Source organism: Esox lucius, chromosome 15, assembly GCF_011004845.1.
Source record: "Esox lucius isolate fEsoLuc1 chromosome 15, fEsoLuc1.pri, whole genome shotgun sequence".
NCBI lineage: Eukaryota > Metazoa > Chordata > Actinopteri > Esociformes > Esocidae > Esox > Esox lucius.
In genome coordinates, this window is record NC_047583.1 from 27926492 (window position 1) to 27940778 (window position 14287).

The 14287-nt window shown below is 39.5% G+C and overlaps 1 protein-coding gene across 6 annotated transcripts in view; it reads left to right on the forward strand.

Annotated features, from left to right (window-relative positions):
* Window positions 1-931: 931 nt before the first annotated feature.
* The window catches only part of meis2a (Meis homeobox 2a), an 87458-nt gene continuing 74102 nt past the window's right edge, over window positions 932-14287 (forward strand). The window contains exons 1-7 of one of the 6 annotated variants that reach the window (XM_010878696.3): window positions 932-1094; window positions 1847-2299; window positions 2834-3066; window positions 3672-3813; window positions 4144-4194; window positions 4797-4847; window positions 5436-5585. In XM_010878696.3, the coding sequence (XP_010876998.2) occupies window positions 2288-2299; window positions 2834-3066; window positions 3672-3813; window positions 4144-4194; window positions 4797-4847; window positions 5436-5585 (639 nt within the window). In that variant the 5' untranslated portion in view covers window positions 932-1094; window positions 1847-2287. Of the gene's footprint in view, window positions 1095-1618; window positions 2300-2432; window positions 2583-2833; window positions 3067-3671; window positions 3814-4143; window positions 4195-4796; window positions 4848-5435; window positions 5586-14287 lie in introns of those variants that run through there. The other 5 variants (XM_010878698.4, XM_010878701.4, XM_010878702.4 and 2 more) reach the window with 5 other exon arrangements.

Sequence of the window (14287 nt, forward strand, 5' to 3'; positions counted from 1 at the left end):
CTGAATAATTTTACGCATTTACAGAAGCCCTAATAATATAAGCTAGCCTTACTTCTAACTATTCATAACTGCACTTGAAGCACCTTCCGTTTTCCGAGTCATAACAAAGGACATATGATTCACTTACCATGTTTGTCCGTGGGGGGGGGAGCAAGCGTTATTGTATTAGTCATAGTGCACGATAGCATTATAAGCAGTCGAGCTAATATCAAATCACCAGTCTTCAAAAGCTCACGCAGACAGCCCCTGGTTCTGTTCACAGAATGTAACTGCGGTCAGAGGTATTTGGAGACGCTGCCATGCCGCTCTGCGCGTAACAGTGTAGTTCCTTCTCGGGCTATTGCACGTTGAAATGTCCACACAGCCGTTTGTCAACCCTGCAGTCCTACTTTTTCTTGTAGGGCTTTCCACCCCCATATGCCAACAAACAGAATTGTTGTCATGGTGCTTCATTTATTAAATCGTTTTAATTGCTATTTCGATTGACAAGCAAGCAATCGTATACAGCGCATTTGTTTGTTGGGAGTTTATTGACCTTACAGCTGAATCCAACCCACTAGCTCATCCAACCTATGAATGGTTAATTTCGACAACCACCAAAAATGTCACCGAGCCATAAATGTAGCAATTTATGTGAAAACATATCAATATAACTATGATGCCATCTGCGCAAAAGTGAATATTATCATTGATGGATAGATGGCCTTTTTCGGTTCTGTGCGTAAAAAAGCTTGGGCTCAGGGAAAAAGGGCCAGCCTCATTGCAATCGATGGCCAGAGCGTTGCTCCTCCTCTAAACTTCAAACTCTGCACATGATTGATGATCTCGGGGAGCTTTGATAATTGACTACTCTGAGGTAAGGCACGGATTTCTATCTAGAGACGGGATTGGACGAAAGAAACATACAAAATGACTTTCTCTACAAAAGCTTTTTTCTTTTTGGAAAAGTTCATTCTCAACTGAGAGGGGGTGCGCCATATAGTTTACTTTGCTAAACAGTCCCGTTCATAATTAGCAGTTGCCTACGATTAGAAGGTATTACCGAAATAGTTCATACTAGGCATACCGGCTATAACCACAACACAAGATAAGAAGTAAGCGTCATGCTCTTGAATTCAAAACGCATCAGTTATATATTGCAAAGTCGACTTCAGTTAATGTTTTCATGGCTAGATGGGTTGTTAAAGTTTAGAATATTTTTTGTGAGAAAAAGTAAGAATGAATGTTTATATGTTAATGTCTGTCATATTCATTTAATTATGTCTACTTTTTACACTTAAAGAGTGAGAGGTGCAACGCGTTGGCTATTCTTTTTAATTGCTATAGTGAAAACTAAAATAAGTTAGTCGTGGGTAAATGGCTCGGGTTTTTTCCTATTAGTGCTATATATAGTAGCCTATTCCTTGCCCTGCGTAGGAAACGCGGTTTCGGGTCTAAACGTATTGCAGATTAACCATACTGCGCTAGTTTGGTTTTATTTTTGCCTCTCGTCTGTTATCAGCAAAGGGAATTGGCTGGGAGTGTAGAAGCTGTGTTGTTTGGCTCCCCCCGTGAGGAGTTGAAGCCGTCCTCGTGCATACTCTGCATATCAGGATTTGGTCTCTCCTCTCTTTCTGTAGCTGTTGTAGGACTGGCTATGGCCACCGCTACTTCCGGGTTCCGTCATTTCATTCTCCCGCCGATCAGCGCAGCAAACTGACTCTGTTCTATAAGCAAGCTAGCAGCCAACCTGCCAACACTCGCTGACACTCACTCATCTCAGACCGCGAGATAGACGAAATACCTACGGGAAAAGGAAAGATCTGAATTGCAATCTTTTAATTTCTATTGCTTTTTCTTTTTACAGTAATAAGAAAACAAGATTGCGATCCCGAGGCATAAAGACGACGCGGACTTGCTGGATGAAAACGGGCTAAAAAGATTCATCCTCTCTTGAACATCATCACCAACCATCATTCATTCATTACCTTGACAACCCCTGGCTTTGATTGACAGCTGGAGTGGCAAAAAGCCATGAGACACGACAGTTTAGTTACATGCAGGTTGTTGATGGGCCGATTGTAACCTTCAGTTTGGTGCTTGACATTTTTTTTTTGGGGAAAGAGGAAAACAAAGAAAAATTGCAAACTCCTGCTGATGCTTCTGCTTGTACTGTACCACAGTGGAGAATAGGAGAATTCACAAAGTTGGTTGAAAAAGGAATCTTACCACTAAATCACTTTCTAACCGGACTGGGATATTAAATATAGCCTACGACACATCCAGGAGTTTATTGGAGCGCAGCCTAATGGCGCAAAGGGTAGGTTTTAAATCTCCAACACTTACCTATACAAATCCACTATAGGAGGGCCTCCATATCGCTGTTCTCTTGTCAGTGGCGGCAAATTTACAAAGTATTCATATCTAAGCCGTTTTATTTGACATTTTTGCAGTACCTTTACTCTTCAAGCGGAGTGACAGCCTCTGCTTAACCGACGGTCTCCGCGGCATTCGTGGAGCAGTTTTTAAAGGGACTCCTAAGTAATTCGGTGTTTTGCCAAAGTAACCCACCTTCGGGGATTCAGAACTTTAGAATGTTTTTGGTAATTACAAACCTTATCAATGTATTCACTTGATAGTTTAGCCATGGCAAGTGCCTTTTCTGCAAAAGCAACAGGAATGGCAAGGATTACTTTTTCCAATGCTGGAGTAGTAGCCTAGTTTCACTGTATCGCTTTGACTATAGCCTACTATGAGTTCAGTAATATTTTATCGTCTAACTATATGCACATTTTGGCCACGTTTACGCCTAAATTAAGTTATATTCTCTGACATTGTTCTTGTTTTATTCCAGTACGATGAGCTGGCCCATTATGGTGGAATGGACGGAGTCGGGGTCCCGGCGTCTATGTACGGAGATCCGCATGCTCCACGGCCGCTACCCCAAGTCCATCACTTGAACCATGGACCACCGCTCCATGCCAGCCAGCACTATGGGGCTCACGCACCCCATCCTAGCGTTATGCCCAACAGCATGGGCTCCGCTGTCAACGATGTTTTAAAGAGGGACAAAGATCAAATTTATGGGTACGTGGACTATAAGTACATACTGTAACTTATTGTTAATATTTTTAGGCTTTCGGGGTATTTTGATAAACGTTTTAGTTGTTTCAAAAGTTAACCCAGGATATTTTTTTGAATGTTTACAGGTGCAGTCTAGGTAATACATTAACAAAATTTTATATTTTTAGAAAAAAGTGTTTAAAAAACCTAGAGGTCTAAGTTTACAGGCCTAGAATTCTCCACATATTACAACATATATGTAAAAATACTAGCAAAATACTAACATTATACACAAAAACGAACCCCTTACTAAACAAAAGGGTGCATCTCATTTACAATGTGCTTAAAATTCATTGAAAAAATATAATAAACACGTAGGGACATTTATAACACTGCATTTTGCCATGGATGTGCCCAAATCATATTCATAAAATACATTTGGAAAAGTCAGATCTGTTAAAAGTGGTTTAAATTATGCCTGACAAATTCGTCACTATTTACACTCCTTGATATCCTTAGTTATACGCAGAACATGAGCTTGCGGTGTCGCCATGTGATTAACTTGTGTTAAGCCTGTGTGGAGGAGCTGCCTGCCGGGTTGTGCTCAGGCTCTGTTTCCGCTCTTGCAGACATCCATTATTCCCGCTGCTCGCGCTGGTTTTTGAGAAGTGCGAGCTGGCGACGTGCACTCCGAGGGAGCCTGGAGTAGCAGGCGGCGATGTCTGCTCCTCCGACTCCTTCAACGAGGACATCGCAGTTTTTGCCAAACAGGTCATTTTTTTTGATCGCTTTCACAAAACATAACAGGAAATTCCAAGTGCTCACGCCACACGTAGCTTATTTGTTAACTTTTTACATATTTCACTTTTGGGGATATTAAGTTAAGTTTAAGGTAAACATTTGAAAATAAAAAGGGAGTTATATAACGTCGATGTTAACACGATAATGCACTGGAAAATTGACTCGTATGAAATGCACAGATAATATAACTTAAAATTGTTTTATTAACTGAGGTAAAATATATTTGTAGATTTTATTCACGATTTAATTCACTGTAAGAAGTAGACTAGGATTAACTAATTATCTTTGGTGTTTTTCTAGGTCCGAGCAGAAAAACCTTTATTTTCATCTAATCCAGAATTGGACAATTTGGTAAGCTCTATGCACGACCACGTTTGCCTTTCCCTTGTTGTTGTGGCTGTTACAACTTGTTTTGGACTTAATCCATACTCTTGTGTTACCGGAATCGCAAAGCAAATATGTGAGGATTTGATGCAAAAGCACAACACAGACGTTAGGTATCTTCAAAGTAATCGAGGGCTCTCGAGTGGCACAGCAGTACGCGGCCTAAAGGAGGCCGAGAGGGAAACCTCTGATTAGGCTAAAACGCGCTGGGACTCGCTGGGCGAGTCCTGCTCCAATACGCTATGGTCACTCATTGGGAGCAATGGGGCTGCATTTGCCGCTTTCATAGTTCAGTTGCTGTTGCATAATGTAGCCCATGTTATTTGGCTCGGTTTACCAATTGTGTCTTGCTTAATTCAGTTGTTAATCCTAAACATTTGTATCTTCCAAGAGTTTAATGAATAGCCCGTACAATATCACATACCAGGATAAATGTTGGAAACATAACTTAAACTGAGAACTTGTTTTGTTTTATGAAGCGGAAATAACAATCCATGCTTATATATTATACTTACGTATTATAATTTATGACATTAATAAATATTTGTCTTGCATTTTTCTGTTTTCAGATGATACAAGCCATACAAGTATTACGATTTCATCTTTTGGAATTAGAAAAGGTAAAATATATTACAACAATATTCATATTATTATTTAGTTTATTGGACCGTTATGTGAGACATTGTCAGCTCTAGATTCTGCCTGTAAGGCGTTGTATTTATATAAGCCGTAAAGTATCTCAGTTTATTGAACAAATGTGAATGTATTGATTTTTCCTCCTGAATAAGAGATAATATATGACATGTAGGCCTAACAAATTATTTTAAGAACGGTATTCATATTCAAACATTTACATAGGCTGTATTATTTAATATTATAATTCGAATAAAATAATTAAGATTTAATAATACTCTTACTCTTGGACCTATACATTGAACGGAAAATTTGTCATTTTTCTTATCTTAATATCACAGATTTTAGGTCTAGAGATTTGGTCTCAGCTGGTTATTTTCTGTCTGTAAACGCGAGGTGTTTATTTTTTGCTGTACAACTTGTTGCTCTAGTCTCAAGAGAATAATAAGCTCTGCAACAATTTCACTATTGTTTCCTTGACTTGGCCGATAATGCCCCTTAATTGTAGTTATTCTTGGACTGCCTGCGCCGTTTCCTCATCCTGAATATATTTTTATTTTCTCCTTGTTCTATAGGTGCACGAGCTTTGCGACAATTTTTGCCACCGGTACATCAGTTGTTTGAAAGGAAAAATGCCAATAGATTTAGTTATTGATGAGCGGGATGGCAGCTCAAAGTCAGACCACGAAGAGCTCTCAGGATCTTCAACCAACCTAGCGGATCACGTAAGTTGGATAATAGCTTATATACCGTTATAAAAACTGTATCAGAAAGTTATAGAAGTCGGTTAAGGCGTCGGTTTTTTGGATGAACCGTTGTCTGTTATTAGTATTGAAGTAGCGTTTTCATTATTAATTTCTGAGATGTTATGAATTGTTTAAAATGTGTTTATTTCAGTTTAATTCTATGGTATGAACTGTCATTTAGCCTCCGTTTCACTGGTCCACACACCTAAGCAGTAGGCTATAGGCCTGTTGATGCATGCTGCGGATGCGTTTTGGAGATCAATATTTTTAGGTCAAAAGTCAGTTGTGATACAATGCAGTGAATATTATTGTTTTAGTCTTTTGATTATGAGCGTTCATGAGTTCACTGATTGTGTATGTTTGTGCGTTCGCGCCACCTTCTATGGCGCGCGGGTGTGTGTGTGTGCGTGCTTGTGTATGTTTTTTGTACGTGTGCGTTTGTGTGTGTTGTGGGGTTTTCCTAGTTTTTATATATGGCCGCCGCGCACGTTGTGGACTTTTGGACAATGAATGTGAAAGCTAAATGTGAAAGCGATTATGTTTTTCTCAAAATTACCATACAAAAGCACGTGTTTGGAGTGGCCTAATGTTAAAAATAAAAAAGCATAATTTCGAGACACTATGTTTGAGTCGATAACGATTTGGAGCTTGTGTAAAAACGATGTCGAATTGGACTTCAGAAAGGGAGAAAGTGATAGCCTATTCAGTAGGAGACCTTATGGGCTAACATCAATGTCAAGTTCATAATGTGGTATTTGGCCTACCTCACGGCTTAAAAGTGCAGCAGTGACGTTACTGTTGATGTTAATGTGTTTAATTGTTTCTTATTGATCGCCCTGTGATTTTGCTCTGCAGTCGCTCTCGCTCCTCTGTGCCCCCATTTTATGGCCTTGAGGCTCCATAATACTGAATTCAATTATATGCACCTGAAGTACAGTGCCTTTAAATTTTAAGATCGATCCCATTCCTTAAACGTGCCTTTTTCGGTGTAATGAACGGAACGTCATAAAAATTGGTGCACTGTATACATGCATAATGTAAAGCTGATAATTCATTATTGATTCATATCTGGCATCAGGTGTAGTATAGTATCCATATTTGGGAGTACGTTTTGGTAAATTCAGGATGTGTATATCGTGACAGAGTGACTGGTTAATATCTGAGCAGCACGAGCCCAAGCCTATTAGGAATGAAAGCAGATTTAAGTGTTATGCAAAGTCACTACGCTGCATCTGTTGGGTCTAGCTATAATAGCGGCAGGTTCCCTTTGAATAAGCGCTTCATGGCTCCGAGTTGTTCAGTCAAAGTGCAGAGCATAACGTGAATAAAAACACAATTAAAACAGATAGCAAAGTGGGGCCGAGCAGCGGTTAAAAGCTCAATATTCTGGAGCTTGTCTGCAGAATAGGCTAAGTGTAGAAATGAGGCATGCTGTTGTTTATACTGAAGAGATTAGATAAACTAGCCTGTTTAGTTTCGTGGCAGATGGTTGATACTCAAGCCAATTTCCAATGTTTAGACCTAAGCAATTGTCATCAGGTCCACTTGTGAGAAATATTATTTTAATAATCAGAGGAATTACATATATGCCAATAAAAAAAGCAGGAGCTGCAATTAACAAACGAGAAGGTGCACGACAAGTCATTTGTCTTGGGATCATTTACACTGACCACTTCATTAGGTCTTTTAAGTTTTCTTCTTAGGAATGCTAATTATTCAGTGGTTAAAGCTTTGGGCCAGAAACCCAAATCCTGGTACACATTTTGACAAGTAAAAAAACCCTGTTCATTACGCCCATGAGCAAGGTACTTATATACGAACTGTCGGATCTTAACCACGCTATATTTCTATCTCTATTGCGTATTAACTAATAGCAAAAAATGTGTTAAATTAAACCGTTGGATTTAGAAGTAGCCTACATCTTGATACATTAGGCACATGAGCACCACTTTTACAACTACTGGTTGAAATTATACAGTCCCCTTAAAGCATATTTAACAGTAATGTCTTCTGGATAAGAGCGTTTGCCAAAGCGTTTACTTAAATTGACAATGTAAATGTGCTCAATTTTACCAAAGCGAAGGGAAACTGTTTGTGTATTTCTATACCTTGTTTCCTGATCGACTAGTGCTGTAACTACAATGTGAATGATAGGCTAATCATATTAGTCCTATGATATTATGTTTAGCGACAATTACATTAAAAACAACAATAAATAAGAAATATTCAAGAGTATTACATTAAGAAAAATACATGGAAAAAAATCTGAACTGTAGTGTACAGTATTGTATGGTGCTGACTGCTAAGTTACAAACATAACTGTGGGGTGAATTTGTTCACTCCAGGAAAACATTTATACATTTAAACACACACACACACACACACACACACACACACACACACACACACACACACACACACACACACACACACACATATACACATTTGTAGGCACTATGGCTTAAACTGTAGGTGTATGTCATCAAAAACAGTGTATATTCTAGTGCCCTCATCAAGCAATCCCTAAAACCCTGTTGTTCGGAGCTATGTCCCCTATATTATGCACCTTCATTTCCATATCATATTTTAGCTGAAGTTGTGTATACCCCAAATAGGTTGAGGACTAATAAGTGAACACCACATTATAATATGCATTTAGCAACACACATGGGTACTGTTGGGATGGCAAACAGTTGCAGTTACACTTGTTTTTTTATTTGTATTTATTTTTTTCATTAATTTTGCTTCTGTTTTATTATTAATTTCTATCCTCTCTTCAAGATGGAGAGGGGAAGGCAATTTGATAGTTAGATATGCTAATTTATTTAGTTAGAATCTCTCATGTCCATTTTTCTTTGCTTTGATATGCATTTTTAATAAATAGCCCGGGGCTACATCTCATTTGGTGAAAGTTGGGCTTGCTGGAGATGGTGATGCTATTCACTGGCAAGAAGACAGCCCATTGAGCTTGTTTATCCGCTCTCCCCCTTTGCCTCTCTGTCTCTCGGTTCTCTCTCACTCTGTACCTGACGGAAGACCCTAATAAGTGCTGTGTTATTTACACTTGAACGCAGTATTGTCTTGAAGCTGATTGGATTATGCCATTGTAAGAGGGGATGAGGCCTTTGTGGCACTGCTGATATCTTATGTGGGCTTTGACAATTCAACCCACCCCACCCCCCAATTTTATCCCGACCCCCCACACCACCATTAAGTAACATTGTGATTTAAAAATAATATATATATATACAACTGATAACGTTAAATTAGATATAGATGGTGAAAACCAAAGCATATATGGATCTTAGAGTAGTAGCTGACTATTTTACAACATTATTTAAGATAGTTTGACACCCTGAAAGTTGTCTATAGGCTGGGAAAAATTGTCTATTGTTTAGTTTTCCTTATTAAACAGCCATTAGAAAACTCCTCAGATTTTGGCCAATGTTAAAAATCTAATCCATGCAGGTATTTGAACATGTTTTTAGCCAAAATTGACAAATCACCTTTGACCCTTAAATACATCAACACTGGTAATTTTATGTAAAAAATTGGAAATTATAAGATAAAATATATTTCTGTCAAATAGTGAGAGTTTGTCAATAATAGCCCTATGCTGCTAAAGTAAATGGTTTAAATTCACACAAAAACTTTTTTACAAAAAATGTATATGCAGGGCCTAGTTGTAAAAGAGACCTTAGTCTCAGTCTCTGTTCCTTGTTGAAATAAATGTATAATAAATAGTTAAATTTGATGTTTCAAAATGTAAATGCTTTTCTTTTGTCCTTCAGGTTTTAAACAGATGTTTTGATACATTTTATACATTGCACCTTTATATGAACATTTGCCTTTTATTTATTCAAGGTGTTGTGCTTCTGTGATACTCAAAGGCTGATAAATTGGTGACTGAGCAAACCTGACGTACTGTTCTGACCTACAGTGCAAAATTGACTAGATAGGTATTTTTGTTTTAACTTTGTAGACTCTGTGGACAATCAACCCAGTTCGTATTGTTTTTGACTCTCAACGTGGTGCAGAGACATTAACAGGAACCTAAATATGTATTTAGATTTAGTACTTCATTTTGAATTATAGTGACTGCCCCCCTAATAGCCAAATCTAGGTTGGGTCCCTATCTATGTCTTGTCAGAGTACATACATCTACTTCTGTGCCAAATTTGGTGCTTTTATCACAATTATTATTTTTTTTTTAACTATTGAGTTTACCATTTCAGCTTACTTATTAAGGAACATCAAACTAAATGAGGAATTAATTTGAGTTGATTTCAGGTGGTCACATGCTCTATTATTTGAGCGATTTTTAGCGATGTAAAATCCTGTTGTAATATAGGTAACTACTCTTTTAACAAATTATTGTTGCTGTGGCGGCATTTGTCAGTCGCTGTGCTCACTTTTCAATTAATTCATGAAATTACATTTCAGTTTTCTGTGAGCTACATTCAATTAACATGGTGTATAGAATTAATGGGTGCTGAATGTTATCTGGTCTAATGAATTAGTTGTGTCTGTTGCACTGCCTTTTTCTATCCAGATTTTGTTTTCTTCCCCAACACAGATTTTGTTTTCTTCCCCAACACATACACATGCAATTGAGACCTTTTTCTTGTGACTTTTCTTAAGAATCCTGAAGAAATATTGTGCAATTTTAGTTTTTATCATTCTCATTTTTTCTCTCAATGCTTGAGGGCTGCTGGTTGTAGTTCCCACAAAGGTTATGCGTAGGTTATCTTAGCTCTGCACAGCCACAGAGAAAACAGTAGCGTTTACATTTCATTCTCTTTTAAAGGCATGGGCCATAAAAAAAAAACATTGATCAAATGTAATAATGATCACAAGGATTCACACCAATAATATTATATCTTGTAAGTTGTACACTGGCTTTTGTTAATATCACTGGACTATGTAATAGACGACCGTGTTCTTTATGTTCCCATCCTTAGCACGACATGGTCCTTGCTCTGTAATCATATACTCTGCCTCCCGAGTTAGGCTACGTTTAGCCTTCAGGGCTTCCAGCGTTGTTGAACCTTTGAATTTCTCCATTTTTATTTTAATTGAAGTAGGTCTAGCTCTGTCAGACTGGACAGACTTTGTTTGGATCCTCCCTTCCAAATAATGTGTCATTGAGTGGCCTGACTGCATGTGTTCCAGACAATTGTTTTGTGATGGTGGGATGTCTGGGCCCACATTTCCTATTTGATTAGTTCAGATGCAGGGGCCAGTTGGCAGGCATGTCAAATCGCTATGGGTAGTACGGAAAGAGCTAAGTCTCACCTGTTGCTGCCCCCGCCCCCCACTTCCTGGATGGACACAGATTCAACCTACAACCTAGCTGTAACATGTTTCTGAAGCTGAAGTTTTACACCTATTGCTCTGCATTTCATGCACATACTGCTCAGGTGGTATGCAAGACTTGTATTGTTTTAGGCATTTGAGAATATTTAAGTTGTATTCCAAGACTTGTTGTGTAGATGTCGTTTTAAATCAGTGAATTGTCAGATTGAGGAGTCATTTTGTCATGTTTGTATGAGTCAATGTTGTAAATCACATAGAGCTCTCTGGTGTGAAATCAAGTTGTTATTTGTGCTTTCTGATAGAATGATTGCTCATGTAATGTGCCATTCAGTGCAATGAATTAGACTTATTTTGCCCTGAAGTCAATTCTCCACCAGATACGTTGCCTGTCTCTTAAAACACACATCTGTGAGTTATTAGATGCTTACTGTAATTAGTTTCCTTTTTATTCTCTCCATATCATTGGTGTTGTAAAATGCTCAGTTATTTAGTAGAAGACCAACTTCACTTCTGAATATATATATATATATATGTATGTTTATATATATATATATATATATATGTGTGTGTCTCTGTAATTATGCGTTAAATTCAACAAAAATGTGTGAGGACTTTAACTGCATATGCGGTGTGGCAAGATGCATCTTGAAATGGCAGCCAACTGTGATTTATGAGGCTGTACATTTCTGGTGTGTCAGCAACATGGGACATGTTCAGTAAGTTCAGGCCCTGCCGTTACAGTACATACACTAGACAACACCAGGGCCTCACTCTGCATTGCACCTCTATATCAACCCCCAAGGCGCCCGGGGAATTTAGACAAAATTAAATGACAGCGCTCAATAATTGTTCTTCATAATTTCCAAGGGATTCTACAAAAACAACACAGGGAACATTACTTTGATGGGCAGGGCAGGTGTGAGTGTAAATGAGAAAAACAGGACCAGAGGAACCGGCTGAGTTGCAGTCCTAACGCACTACGAGCCCCCCCCCCGTATTGTCTCCTGCTCTTATATTAATTACAACTTGCATTATGAGTCGCTAACCCCAGTGAATCGCTAACCCCAGCAAATAGAAGAGGCAGCCCTGGGAGACCAGACTGGCCTTGTATCTTATTTTCCATCTAGTCTGTCTGTTGTGCCGTCTGCCTGCCTGCCTGCCTGCCTGTGTGTTGTGTTTGCTCGCCGCCGCTTCTATCTCCTCCTGGTAACAGTACTCTTTAACACAATTAGAGAAGAGCATGGAGTGAACCATGTTTGACTCCTAATTATGCCAAGCTACGGGGAATAGTCACGTGACATCGTGCTACAGGCTTTTTTCCCCCCCTTCCTAGTTTTTTATAGCGCTCTTGGTTTTGACAAAAGAAGGCTATTCTTTCTCTGTCATATTTTTTTATTTTATTTTTACAGCTTGTTTGAACTTTAATGGACTCATGGGAGGCCTCATAACAGTTTGTGTGTGTATATTAGTGTAGCTGGTCGTGGTGTGTGTCTGACAAAGACCCATCGTAGCTGGGAAAGGTTCACTGAATAATTCACGACGGGGAAAGGATGGCGGTTGCTTTTGTCGCATTGTTCAGTGTGGGCAGTTAATGCAACGCATCGTCGCAGGAATTACATGCATATGTAACTATTTTGGAAAACTTGATTGGGTTCATTATCAGCATATCCCAGTACTATTGGTCCTTCATGACTCAAGATTACGTCCCGTGTCAACATATGAGACGTGCTGTTTACTGTGGGAATCCACCCGCTTTGGGCAGTTAAGAACGTTATGCTACTTACATAAAGTGGCTGTTCGGGTGACGTGATCGGAGATGATGGATAGGTGTTTCCAAAACCGACGTGCAATTTGACTCCATTGTAGTACAGTGATGCCTAACCTTAAGCCTAGACTAACCATAACTGTAGACGTTATTCATAACGAGGCTTTTTTCATTTTGAATTGTTTACGCTGAGTATGAACATAATAGCGAAATGTTAAGAAGCAACGGATAAGCGAGTCATTGAAGACCGATAGCACTGGGGATATGTTGATAGCAAACACAATTACACCCATTCCTGTTCATAGCGACCGTATTTGCGGTTTACAAAATAGTTCCATACAATCGTGAGAGGTTTGGTTGCCACTAACTAATGCCAGGATTGTGGAATATTGAAGTGGTTCAAGAGCAGTAGTACGTGTGTGGTGAGAGACAGATCTGCATACTCCTGACGGTGGTTTGACTGAATGAAAATGTCCCAATATGTTTAGCCCTACAGAACTACCCTACTGTTGTTGGCTTTTTGCTTATGTTACGGTGACCAAAAATGTCTGGTTTAGTGTTAAGCCTAGACTAATGGCCAAACTTCAATTTACTGTAGTTCAGGCTAGCATTCACAGCCAAATATCACTACCTTTAACACCATTAGCTGAGGTGCCTCGCAATACAATTTAGTACCAGAGACATGAAAAATGACACATTACTGTGCAATGATAGCTAAATTAAGTCCCATCGATTCAGCTGTTGCATTAAATCTGTGTGATGCTCTGCCCTAGCTGGCCATCAGATCAGAGGCAGTGCTAACTGGCTGCAATGTTGTGGAGAGAGAGTTAGTTACTGTACTGTATAGTGGTTTTCTAGGGCAGTCTGGCCGGCAATGGGTGTTTCAGTGTCAGGAAGTGGAACCCAGTCATTTTCTTCCCTTAGAACAACAAGAGCCCATTTGGAGTCTATGGAGCCTAGTCCTGGCTAAATACATCATACAGTGCCTGGGATTCTGGACTTTCTTTCTGTCCACTTTCTTTCTCTCGCTGTTTCCCTGCCCGTCATTTTTTTATGATATTGGCTTGTCAGATTTACAGTAACAGAAATGTTAAGAGATGGCTCGCATAATGATGCTTCAATGTAGAGATCAGTGGATCAAATGCTCGCCTCAGACCAAGGCGTGCATTTGATTATAGTGGCATTGTTGATTGTATGTTTGGGGGGGGGGGGGGGCGAACTGAGCGGAGCTCTTCGCTTGCCCAGGCAATGTAAGCAGTCCAAGAAGCTCTTACTGCACTGTAGCCTCTTACAGATGTCACTCTCATGCTTCCATGAAAGTGACATCACTCCACGAGAGTGACATTTTTCCCTCATTCTGATTGGCTAAAACACACATGGCTTGCTATTGTCATTTATTGCCTGCTGTATCCCCTCCACCTCCCGGGTAACTCTCCCAGCTCTTGGTCCAATCGCCACGCGGTGAACAGCCGATGCTGAGAGGGGTTGGAGAGTGGAGCGCTGGGGCCTGGAGTACTGTTTGCCACTTTCGCTCTGAGCTGTTGGAGAACACACGTTAGCACCAGGCACCCGAGGGAACCGGCCAGCCAGTGGGCAAACT